Raw genomic sequence first — 12808 nt, 5'->3', positions numbered from 1 at the left:
ATCTGATTTCAGTGTTGACCATCCGGTGATGTCCATGTGTAGAGTCTTCTGTTGTGTTGTTGGAAGAGGGTGTTTGCTATGACCAGTGCATTCTCTTGGCAAAACTCCATTCGCCTTTGCCCTGCTTCATTCCGCATTCCAAGGCCAAATTTGCCTGTTACTCCAGGTGTTTCTTGACTTCCTACTTTTGCATTCCAGTCTCCTATCATGAAAAGGACATCTTTTTTGGGTGTTAGTTCTAAAAGGTCTTGTAGATCTTCATAGAACCGTTCAACTTCAGCTTCTTCAGCATTACTGGTTGGGGCATAGGCTTGGATTACCATGATATTGAATGGTTTGCCTTGGAAATGAACAGAGATCATTCTGTTGTTTTTGAGAGTGCATCCAAGTACTACATTTCAGACTCTTTTGTTGACCATGACGGCTACTCCATTTCCTGTAAGGGATTCCTGCCCACAGTAGTAGCAGTGTCCAGCTACGATGGACCACACAGAAGTGTGGCCAAGAGGAGTTACCACATGCCCAAGGTCAGGGACGGCAACCAAGACGAGCTACCACAAGCCTGAGGCCAGGGGCACTGGACAAGAGGAGCTACCCCATGTCCAAGGAGGGGCAGCTGCACAGGCGCAGGAGGGCCTAGAGGAGCTACTCCACGTTCAAGGTCAGGAGGGGCAGTGGTGAGGAGATACCCCTCGTCCAAGGTAAGGAGCAGCGGCTATGTTTTGCTAGAACAGCCATGAAGAGGGACCTTACGTCCAAGGTAAGAGAAACCCAGGTAAGACAGTAGGTGTTGCGAGAAGGCATCAGAGGGCAGACACACTGAAACCATAATCACAGAAAACTAGCCAATCTGATCACATGGACCACAGCCTTGTCTAACTCAATGAAACTAAGCCATGCCCTGTGGGGCCACCCAAGATGGGCAGGTCATGGTGGCAAGATCTGACAGAATGTGGTCCACTGGAGAAGGGAATGGCAAACCACTTCAGTTTTCTTGCCTTGAGAACCCCATGAACAGTATGAAAAGGCAAAATGATAGGATACTGAAAGAGGAACTCCCCAGATCAGTAGGTGCCCAATATGCTACTGGAGATCAGTGGCGAAATAACTCCAGAAAGAATGAAGGGATGGAGCCAAAGCAAAAACAATACCCAGTTGTGGATGTGACTGGTGATAGAATCAAGGTCTGATGCTGTAAAGAGCAATATTGCATATGAACCTGGAATGTCAAGGCAAATTGGAAGTGGTCAAACAGGAGATGGCAAGAGTGAACATCAACATTCTAGGAACTGTCAAACTAAAATGGGCTGGAATGGGTGAATTTAACTCAAATTGGCTCATAGGGGGTGAAAAATCATTTTTTTTTAATGAATAAAGCATAGATGCAAATAGAGTATGCAAGCAGGTACTTAAATTCCATGGGTGGTAGAGCACTATTGGGAAAGAAAATGTCTAAAAGTCTCCTTGAGTAGTGATAATGAAGGAAAAAATAAAAGGTTAAGAAACTCTGAACCAGAGAGAAAGATATTCATTCTGAGCTGAAGAAATCTGGGAGGCAGCCCATCCAAACAAAAGACATTCTGACTAACTGGGAGACCCTGACCAAGCAAATGGATTTATCCAAGTTGTAGTATCTCCTTCTGTGAAACAGGGAAAATGGTACCTACCATTCAGAGCAGTTGTTAAGGGTTACATGAAACATTTAATAAAGCTTCTGCTACATCGTAGACTCAGGACTTTTGTAGAGGTTGTTGAAGGAGATGTACTTTAAGTTGGTCCTGGAAGGAAAGATGGTGATTGCAGAAGTAGGGCAAGGGCAATTTAGACAGGGAACATGAATTGACCAAAAGTCCAAACACATGTGAAAACACACTACAAACAGCCTGATGTATCTGGAGAGTTATACGCCATAGAGACAGGCCAAAAAAGAAAAAAAAAAAAAAAAAATTACCAGTCGCAGAGTATGAAAGATTTGGAATTTAAAGATGAAGAGTTCATTCCTTCATTTTTCAAATTGTTTCAAGAATGGTGGTGTAGTCATTAAGTCGTGTCCAACTCTTGAGAATCCATGGACTGTAGCCTGCCAAGCTCCTCTGTCCATGGAATTCTCCAGGCAAGAACACTGGAGTGGGTTGCCATTTCCTTTCTTCCTGCCATTTCCAGGGAATCTTCCTGACCCAGGAATTGAACCCAGGTCTCCTGCATCGCAGGCAGATTCTTTACCTACTGAGCTACGAGGGAAGCCCTATTCTTAAGTGTCTTAAGAATACATACATGTATGGAGAAACTAGTATGTGCCAAGACTATAGGATTTTAAAAAAGTGAATGAGATAAAGGAATCCATTAGATTCCTGTGACACAATATAGTGTTTGTGACAAGTGCAATCAGATCATTTCAGAGCAATTCACATTTTCTGGAAAAAAAGAAGAAATTTTGAGGGACTATAGAACAAGTTCTTAAGAGAGCTGGCGGGTCTCTCTTTGGCCAGGCCCAGCCAGAGCAGGGGTTGGAGCTGTCAAAGACCACTGCCCCTAGATGCCTCCATGCACCCACAGTGACACACCCCAGGACGCCAGCTGATAGCTGGAGTCGACCCAGGGTGGTGGTCTCCACAGACTATTGTGGGGCCCTATGCAACACTGTCAACTGCTTTTAAAATGGAAACATACAAGTGTGCATTCCGACACTGCTATTTAATCTCTGCATGACTTTGTATGTGAAGTGAAAGTCACTCAGTCCTGTCCTACTCTTTGCAACCCCATGGACTGTAGCCTTCCAGGCTAGGCTTCTCTGTCCTTGGAATTCTCCAGGCAAGAATACTGAAATGGGTAGCCGTTCCCTTCTCCAGGGGATCTTCCCAACCCAGGGGTCAAACCCAGATCTTCCACACTGCAGGCGGATTCTTTACCGTCTGAACCACCAGGGAAGTCTGACTTTGGGTAGGTCACTTCCTGTCTCTAGACCTTCGCAGTTCAAATGAGGACAATCACCCTTAACCTCTCCACACCATGGTGTGCTGTTGACTAGGAAGAGGCAGCTTATAGTCATCAGATGCTCCTGTATATCAGAGCCTGCTACTCAGCCTAGCCCAGGAAGTGCTTTAATGTGTCTCAAGGGATGATGAGGCTGATCCATGAACCATACTTCCAGGAAGCAAGGCTCTAGAGAACTATTAAGGGAAAGAGTCATTATCACCTGGACCATGAGTTTCTTTTGTTGAAGAAGGAGTAGGTACTAAATAAACAGCTTGTGTGGTCACTACCTTCTCCCCAGCAGGCAGAGAAGCTAAGAAGACCCCTGCTTCTGTGGTGGATGTCCATGGGGTGGGCCTGCCAATACCGCTTATCGCTGGGCAGAGTGAAAGGTAATCTTGGGCCCTGGGATGTCAAGCAAGGAGTAGGACAAATCCATAAAGCCTCTTATTTCTGGTTTGTCTTTTCCATGCTTTAGCCAGGATGCCTGGGAAGAAGGACAGAGCAGTGATGCTAGGCTCAGAAACGTGGGCATTCAAAGCATGGGAACTTGATTCCTTCAAGTCTGATCAAGAGAAACCATCACTCTGTCTTGAAATGGTTCCCCCCCCCCCCCAAAAAAAAATGACTACAGATGTTTCAAGTAAAAATATTCTCCAAATGAAATAACTACTACTACAGTACCTCTACAGGCTCCCTCACTCCACCGTCTAAGACCCTGATACTCAGAGGCATCTGTAACATGCATAGAGGCCAAGTTGCCACCGCTCATACATTCATTCCACAAACAAGTGTTGAGCACTTACTCTGTGCCAAGCACTGTGCTGGGAGCTGGGAGGACCAAGGTACAGTCCTTGGTTTCAGTAGCTTGTTATCTAGCAGAAAAGACAGACACAGAGACAGGTTATTACAATGGGATAACGTGATCATAGTTCTTCCCATGTAACTTGGGAGCCCTGAGGGAGAGCCTGAAACTGCCTGGGGAGCAGGGAGAGGCCCGATAAGGTAGTGATAAGTTGGTGGTATCTGGGGTGGGGTTTGAAAGAGGAACTTCCTTGATGGCGCAGATGGTAAAACCTCTGCCTACAATGCGGGAGACCCGGGTTCGATCCCTGGGTCAGGAAGATCCCCTGCAGAAGGAAATGGCAACCCATTCTAGTACTCTTGCCTGGAAAATCCCATGGATGGAGGAGTCTCATAGGCTACAGTCCATGGGGTCACAGAGAGTCGGAGACTTCACTTTCACTTTCACTTTGAAAGAGGAGAGGAAATTTTGCAAACAGAAAACAGCACAGATTTACTTCAAACAAAAGGAGAAACGAATGTCCTAGGGTGGTGGTCAGGCCCCAGGGCGAAGTGCCTCTCCTGTCTCTCCCGTGAGCCCTTGGTTTCCCTCTCCAGGCCTTGGTCACTAACCTCTGGATCCACAGCACTGGCTTGGCTGGTTTGGCCAGTCTCCTTTAAGGGCCCGCCTCACTTCGGTCCACTACCCCACCTCCAGACCCCAGACTGTTAAGAGGCTGATATCATTCACTCTTGAGCCAACTCATGGCTGCACAGTGAGATGGGAACTCTCCTCTGCTGCAGAAGCAGCTGAGAAATCAGCCAACCGCTCCCAACCACAGTGGAGGTGAGGGTTCCAGAAGTGCAGCATTTTCCATTCTTGGCTGCTAGGCCTGTAGAAGTTGATGTCAGATGAGAGGCTGGCCCTTGAGATTCGTTCATACCCAGGAATGCTGGGAGTTTTCATAAACCGTTTCACTCTCATGAAGAAGTCAGGCAAATAGGAAGTGACATTCTTTCTCATCTTCTCTTGACAAAAAAATCCGCCTTGGATCCTGTTCCTACCGTCTGAATCCACAAGCATTTCCTGCTGCAGCAGTGTAGCCTCCACAAGGAAAAAAACAGGCAAGTCTCCCAGGCTAAGGGGTTTGAAGGTTTCCTGAGCCTTACCTCCCAGCAAGGCAGAAGCAAGGAGTGGCAGAGAAGTGGGGTAAGGGAGCCCTGCAGGCTCCAGCAGCAAGCACTGGGGGGAGGGGGAGGGGAGAGGGAGGAGGAAGCCTCGGACTGACCGGGCTTCAGGGCAGGGACAGTCTGCAGGGCACAGACAAGGCCGTACACGGAGGTCATAAAACAAAATTTATCTTTAATTTGTAAGTGTCAACAGCAGTACAAAAGATGGAGTGATGACGACTAGATTAAGGGTAGAGAGGACAGTCTTGAGGTAAATGAGCATAAATAGGCAGTTCTTATAGACACTCCCCTGAGGGGCCTAGGCCCCACCATGGCATATACATTATCACCCAAAGATGGCATGTTTAACATATCAGGAAAGCACCTTGTGCAAAAAGGAAAAAAAAAAAAAAAAAGTAGCTAAGGTGCCAACATACACCAGGATAGATAAAGACAGTGTGTCTTTCAATTTTATCTTTTCCCTTAATTATGAGGCAGAGGAGGGGAAGACTTTGAAAAGTACCACTGAAAGGTTATTCAATGTCGAGTTTTATCTCACATCAATACTGCACAACGAAATCCAAGAAGTGTGTGTATGCAACAAAGCTAAGAACAATGATTCATTCCTTGAAATCTGAAGAGATTCTCTCTTTTTTTTTCTCATTTCTTTAATCCTTAGCAAACTTTTTTTCCATTATCAGGAGGAGAGTGTGAGAAAGATGTGATGACAACCCTTTTAAGGTCATTTAAAAACTTTACACTGGACTGTACAAGATTTTTTTTTTTTGATAAACTATTTACATTTTCAGACTTTCAAACATATTCAAAGCAGCAATAGACGCTAGTTTTTATGGTTCTTGTTTTTTTTTTTTTTTTCTAATTGCCCAAATAGTTACCAGCCATGGGCCAAGTAGGTACCTGCATTATACATAGAACTTCTACAAAGAAAATCTGCAGTTAAAATTTGCTCAAGGGTGTATTCAATGCCCTCAGCGTCCCAAGGACCACACCCGCAGTGTTGCTAGAGGAACCAGCACAGTACCTTGACAACAGAGTAGCAGTTGTCTCAACAGCCCTACACAAACTTTACACTTTGAAACAGCAGCCAGCATGTCAGTCCAGCATGTCAGTGAATTGTGCTGATTAAATTAACATAGAATACAATCTCACAATATACATCACAAACAAATTACAATGTCGGGAAATAAAAGAGTTACAATAAGATAAGTTATGTAGTAACAGCTTATAAGCTTGTCTAAGGTAATAAAAATTTTACATGGCAAATACAATAATGAATGAACATAAATGCTAAGCATTCTAATTTGCTACAAGCTGGAGAAGGGTACAATAAAGACTGCACTTTTTCAAAAAAGCAAAAACACATATGACAAAGGAAGACAAACGGAGAATGCACATGAGCAGGTCTGCAATGTGCAGCATACGAAACAGTTAAATATTTGCACATTCCCCATACTCCAAGAGCACCAGCACTGAGGCCTCACTTTCTGCTTGTGGTTCTTCAGGAATAAGAAACTACTGAGCAAGATCTGTCACTGAGTTGCCTTCAAGCTTTCGTGTTGCCATGGACGACAATCAGAAGAGAATCTGCACTAAGCTTTACCTTTCTGCCTTGCCCCCTCCCACCTCCAGCCCTGCCTCCAAGGTACCAGCATTCCCAATACTTGTTCATGAGCTTTTGGAAAGAAATCTGTCCCCAAAGGAAAAGATGGGGTGGGGATGAAAGGGAAAAGTGTTTGCATATCAGTATTTTCAGTGATATTAGCAGAGGATTACGCTCAATAGTACATGGCATCAGAAACAGAACATAATCGGCAGGAATAACAGACAGAAGTTGTTTATTAAGGAAGAAAACATGTCAGGGGACAGATGACTTAAGGAAATGATGCAAGTGCTTTAGTAAAAGGACAAATGAGGTCATACAATATTATTATACTTTGAGAAATGAGCTTAAGTGCCAACTCAGTCCTTAGACAAACATATACAAAATCAGGCAAGGCTACAGCAACCATTTTTTGTCATATTCTCATTAAAAAGGAAGACCTAGTAATAATTTCAATACATTCCTCTAGCTGCATTCTTTGCAGTTGTTGGCACTTGGTACAGGACTTCTCGTATGGTTTAAAACTACGAAGCGATTCTTTTTCTTTTCCTTAATGTGTAGGTAGAGGTCACCTCTTTGCAGAATGAGTGAATTAAGAGGGGCAGCCTCAGCTGTGGTGTGACCAGGCTGCCTTCCTACTGGGGGTCGATGGGCTTCCTCAAAACAATCCCCGCTTTCACTAGTGCCTGTGCCCCCCTGCTCAGGAGGGTGTGCTCCAGAGAAGCAGCCTGGCTTCACAAGGAAAAGAAAGAAGCCTTTAATTTCAGCCCTAGAGTGATCACACCCTTTTCAAACACCCCAGGCTCCAGTGGGGCTAATGTTCAGGGGAGGCCAGAATTTGACAAGCTCAATAGCACTGTGAGCCCACACCTGAATTTAGAACTTGGCCTGAGAGATGGTGTTGGGACCCTGGCAAATCAAATCAGGCCTGAGGACAAGGTTGGAGAGTATCAAATACCAAGTGGAGCGAACTGATGTGCTCCTAAAAGGGTGAGCTGAATACAGGTGAAAACAACAAAGCTTTCGTACCTTCCTGGAAAAGATACCACCTCACATCTGCCAGCGAAACAGAGAAACTGCTCGACTGGCTGCTCCTGTCCACAGACTGACCTTTTCTTTCTCCCTTTCTTTCCCTTTCTTTCTCTTTCTTCTTTTCTTCTTTCTTTCTTCGTTCCTTTGCTTCCTTTCTTTTCTTTCTTCCTTTCCTTCTTTCTTCGCTTCCTTCCTTCCTTCCCTCCTATTCCTTATGGTCCATTTTCTTAAGACAGGATTGTCGGTCAGTGTCCCTATTCTAAGTGACAAGGAAAATCCTGTTCCTGCAAGTTCTTTAACAAAATGGAGATGTTTACCTTTGATTTGAAGATATTATGAAATAGGGAGCAATAAAAAAAGTTGATTAACATTCTTTAATCTAATTGGCATGATGAGGCTTTCATTAATGGCCAATCTCAGAGGCAGATTTTGCCTTTATAATGGCATTTCATGCTTCATGCTATTAAATGGTCACGGGACTACCTTATAAGATTCATGTGGATTCACAGAGCAAATTGACTCCCTCCCAGCTGTGCTGGAAATTCACCATGTTCAATTCATCAGCTTTCTATGAGAAAAAAAGTGAAAGGCTGAGTCTGTGGACAGTGGGTTCTAAACTGTACGAGAACCCGAGTGAAGGGTTTTCCTGCTCCAGCTGCAAGTGGGGCTCTGCTCTCTCACTGTGGCTGATAATTCACTACCGCATGAGGTACAGTGACTTGTCAACTTCTAGTCTGGACCAACATACATGGATAGAGAACAAAAAGGAAATACATAACTTATATTTCACTAAATATTCATGAACCAAAAATAAATTCTATTTCTATGTTATATTTACACAATTAGAAAAATCTAAAATGAGATGGTAAAATCATTAAAACTTTGTTTAAGCCCCACTGAAAATAAAATGAAGTGATCCCTATGATTGTCATTCTTAATTTCCATGGATATTTAGAGCCAAACTTGGCTAATAAATAGAATAAACTGCTTATGTGCAGAATTTAGATTCAAATACAGCATCACTGTTTGACCCAATGAAAGAGACGTTTACAATCAGATCATTCCTGAATAGCCTTTCATTTTTAAGAACATGGCTAGGAGTAACTGAACCCCAGTACTGAGGCAGAGCTGGAGCTAAAACAAAGTGTTCATACACACATGTATTTTGCATAAATAAATGAAATAACAAGACATAAAAATGACTCAAATCCGGCAACTGTGAGGCAAGCCCACACGAGTCGAAACAGATGACTTTTGTTCATGTAGTTTTCGTACAACAGCTTCACATTAGTCAGAAGTGATAAAAAATACCATTTATATCCAGTGCTTATAACACTTACGAAACAACATCTGTGAGTGTGTGTGTTTTTTGTTGGTTTTTTGTGTTGTTTTCTTTTTTTTGTTTCTTTTTTTTTTAAACTACAAGCAAAATCAAGTTTCAGTCCTAAAGAACAGTCCTTTGTTCTCCACCAGCCCAGAATATTATTTTGGCATGGCCATAAAAACAAACAAAATTAACCTACTATTCTAAATGTTTGCCTTTGTGCAAAATTAATTACATACAATACAATGCTAGCCATACAGCACTCTACCTATGCAACAAAATCAAAAAGGAGTGGGAGAGGGCAAAAGCAAGAATCAGAGAGAAAGACGAAAAAAAAAATGTGAGAATGAACTGAGGAGGAGAGGTATATAATCAAAAGAAACCAGTAAGACAATAATAAATACTCATTTTTTTTTTTTTAGAAAAATGACCTCCTCCTCATTTGAAATAAATGTACAAAAACAAAGTTCCAATCCCCAATCAATATTAAGAACCAAACATTCCTATCAGTACCTAAATCAGCTGATAGAGAGCACTCCTAGCTAATGACATGGACAGTAATGTCTTGGCTAGACCTATTTATCGCTCTTAGGTATGGCCGTGAGCACTCTTAAATAAATACGAAGGTACACTATTTTCTTCCAAGTGACAAAATGGCTCAAGAAATCTGATGGGGCCGTTCCTATGTCCTGGTGATCAGATTCTGGTTGTCCCATGAGGTGAACTGTCCCATTTGCTGACATTCTCCCATTGAACTACTCAGGGTGAGGCTCCCCCGTAGGCAATCAGTCCTGGATTCAGGAAGGTCAAGATGGCATGACTGAGCTCCCTGTCATTAGGAGATGAGGAAGGAAGCCTCACTGCCCTCCCAATGCATCAGCACATCTCCAGAAAAATCCTCTCATGACACGGGCAGTTAATCTTGTTCGCACATTGGCATGACCCCCACGTGGCCACAGATGGAGGGAGTGAGCCAGAGGAACTCGTCTGCTGCCCCAGGAGTGATCTGTTCCCCAGAATTAACAGTAGGAACATCCCATTTAGGGAATGTATTTCCCCTCCTTCTCCCTCCCTATTGTCTTCTTTCATTCTCTGGATGTATCATAACAATTTGCCTCTGTCTTTGCTCTGAGGCTGTCATGCAGCTTCTTGCATCCTGGGGATTTTGCAAAGAACTCTCTAGATGTGCCAGATGGGACAGGCAGCTCAGTGAAGAGGTGCCAGCCCATGACAGCATCCCTGTGGACTCCTACATGGCCCGCAGCTTTGGGCTTTAGGATTGGCCGCAGGACTCTCCTGCCTGGCAGTCACCACTGTTGACCCTTGCTGCTAAATGGCATTCAGGGGAAATGCCACCGATGCAGATCCTACCACTTGTTGCTTAACTGAATTAGGGGAAAATTCTGGCAAAAGATTCAAAGTCACGGTGAACCTCAGGGACATTCCTGTTGAAGTGTAAGTCTCTACACCTGTATCCAAATACACAGCTCTACAGCCATATATACACCGATGTTCAAAAACAACTATATAGGTATTTAGTAGTATCTTGTTTCAGAAATGCTTCCAGATGTTCTGGGGACATAAAATCACTATGTACATCTTTTGTATCTAGCAGGAGAAGGAGGTGAAAAGGGTTGAAAAGTTCTTTGGGGAAGGAGGGTGAGAAAAAAGAATTATTAAATTAATGCCACCAACGATTTTTTTTTTAAATAAATAGTAAGTGGACCCTTGACATTCTGGAATGAATAAATTATTTAAGAGAAAAATGTGTTAAGACTGAATGTCAGGGTTAAAGGCAAAGGGATAATGGATGTAGTGAGAGGTGGTCTCAGGCAGAGAAGACCACCGTGTCGATATCTGGTGTGGTGATCGCTCTAGTGCGTGCACGTCATACCACGTCACACTGATGGCACGTCAAGAGGCAAACACGATTGGGTACATGCACTGTGGCAACCTTGTTCATTCCTTACAATATCTTGTCTCCAGATTCCTGAGTACTTTACCATTTTCTGGAAAAAAAAAATATGTGTGGTTTGCTATTTTATTTTAAGATGCCAAAGATTGTCTAAGACTTTGCAGTGTCTCCTTTAAGACTTTCAAAATATTAAGATTCAAAAGTTATGAAAAAGTTTGGCACATTCAAAGTTTAACTCTACACGTGGAAAAATGGAATTCCGAGGCCTTTTGAATATGCTCTGCATGCAGCTGCACACGCCGTGGACTTGTTCTGTTTCACAATATGAAATTCTCAGTTGTTTTCTAAAATAATTCAGAATAAAAACACATTCACAACCTGTAGGCCGGCACAGCATACCTGAGTGAGAATGTTTAACCCCATCTAAAACAGTAACTTAAACCTTTATCAACATCCAAAAGAAAAAAGTAAGACAAAAATATAAGACTTGTAAGACAGCTATGGGTTGAGATAAGTTTTCAAGTCCTGGTGTCTCATATTTAATATGTCTTCACCTAAATTAAAAAACAACAACAACAACAATAACGACAAAAAAACTCAAGTTCATGAAAAATCAGGGAAAACTTAATCTGTCTCACGCTTTACGAAACAATTAAGACCATTCTGCTGATGTAATTGTGGAGCCACAAATGCATGCGGGCTCTTTAAGAACTTTTTTTGTTGGGGGAGGGGAAGTGAAATGTCAGAGTATTTTAATTCAGCAAACAAACACTCCTCAGTTGGCACTGACAGCTTCCGGGGCTTCATTTTCACTGCTATAGTCTGATTTGGGGTCGTCTTCATAGTCGTCATACATTTCCATTTCATCCTCTCCATTAATCATTTCATTTCCAGCTAGGCTTCCACCGTCTGTCTTCATACCATAAGAGCTCTGGATGACCGGGAGGCTGGGCTCTGGGCTGGCCGAGGTGCTAGAGCAGTCAGATGTCATCTGAGGTGATGGTGTGGTAGTTGCCATAGTAATAGCACCAGGATACACAACACCTGTTCCTGTGGTGATTGGAATCTGAGGCTGCTGCCTGTATAGATTCAAAAAAATAAAATAAAACAGAGGGAAATATCTATATACACATGTTCTTCTGGGTGGCTTTGGAATTCATCCCTCACACAGTCTCAGAGGGGAGTCTGAAATTGTAAGCAAATGATGAAATGGGACAAAGGTGTTTCCTGGAGGAGTTCTGCAAACCTCCCTGATGATGTAGTTGCGGTTAAGCAATACAATGGAGCAACTTATTGATGGTCTTGCAACATGGAAGCAAAGCTTTGATAACCCTTGGCATCTGGAACAAATACTGTAGTTAACTCCACAAAGTTACTTGTGAGATCATTTTTTTAGGATCTCCCAGAACATTACAAAAAAAAAAAAAAAATAGGCTGGTAACATGAGACATACTATAATGACAGTTAAGCAGGTTTATGTCTTCACCTTGGTTTGAGAGTTGTACAAAGAAAAAATCAAGATGAGGAAGGATCCTATATATCCCAGAGTCAGATTCAGTAAAGCATTATTTGGTATCCATGTAAATGTCTACTTATTTCTGTGGTTAAACCTGTAGGTAAGCTTGTTGAAACTTCTATTTCCTAATTATGGAAGGATCATCTTGGATGTCATTACTCCTGTGGCCCTGGGCTGGAGCCAGGGTTGAAGGAGTCAGGAGTGAAGAACATTGAGAGCTTTGCTACTTAACAGAATGACACACGTTGCCTCATCCTAGACCCTAGCAGGTGCCAAGGCTTGGTCACACCAGATCAGTCCATCATCATGTCACTCGAGTTCAAATAAACTGACCAGAGCCTTTACAAAGGTCAGTCTCTCCCTCTGCAGGGAGACATGGCTATCTGTCTCTCGTTTCCCTTAAGGCATTGTAACTTGAAATATTGAAAGCATGAAAGACCTACTACCTGGCTTGAAGAATAGGACTGAAACCAT

General features: G+C 43.0%; 1 protein-coding gene across 50 annotated transcripts in view; it reads right to left on the bottom strand.

The window, feature by feature from the left end:
• Positions 1-5099: 5099 nt before the first annotated feature.
• The window catches only part of SOX6 (SRY-box transcription factor 6), a 720275-nt gene continuing 712566 nt past the window's right edge, over positions 5100-12808 (bottom strand). For all 50 annotated transcript variants that reach the window (XM_060399843.1, XM_060399842.1, XM_060399858.1 and 47 more), the window contains one exon: positions 5100-11897. In XM_060399843.1, coding sequence (XP_060255826.1) covers positions 11594-11897 — 304 coding nt within the window. In that variant the 3' untranslated portion in view covers positions 5100-11593. The remainder of the gene's footprint in view (positions 11898-12808) is intronic.

This window comes from Ovis aries, chromosome 15 (genome assembly GCF_016772045.2).
Source record: "Ovis aries strain OAR_USU_Benz2616 breed Rambouillet chromosome 15, ARS-UI_Ramb_v3.0, whole genome shotgun sequence".
Classification (NCBI taxonomy): domain Eukaryota; kingdom Metazoa; phylum Chordata; class Mammalia; order Artiodactyla; family Bovidae; genus Ovis; species Ovis aries.
The sequence above is the reverse complement of the archived record's forward strand: the minus strand, read 5'-3'. Positions and strand labels throughout refer to the sequence as shown.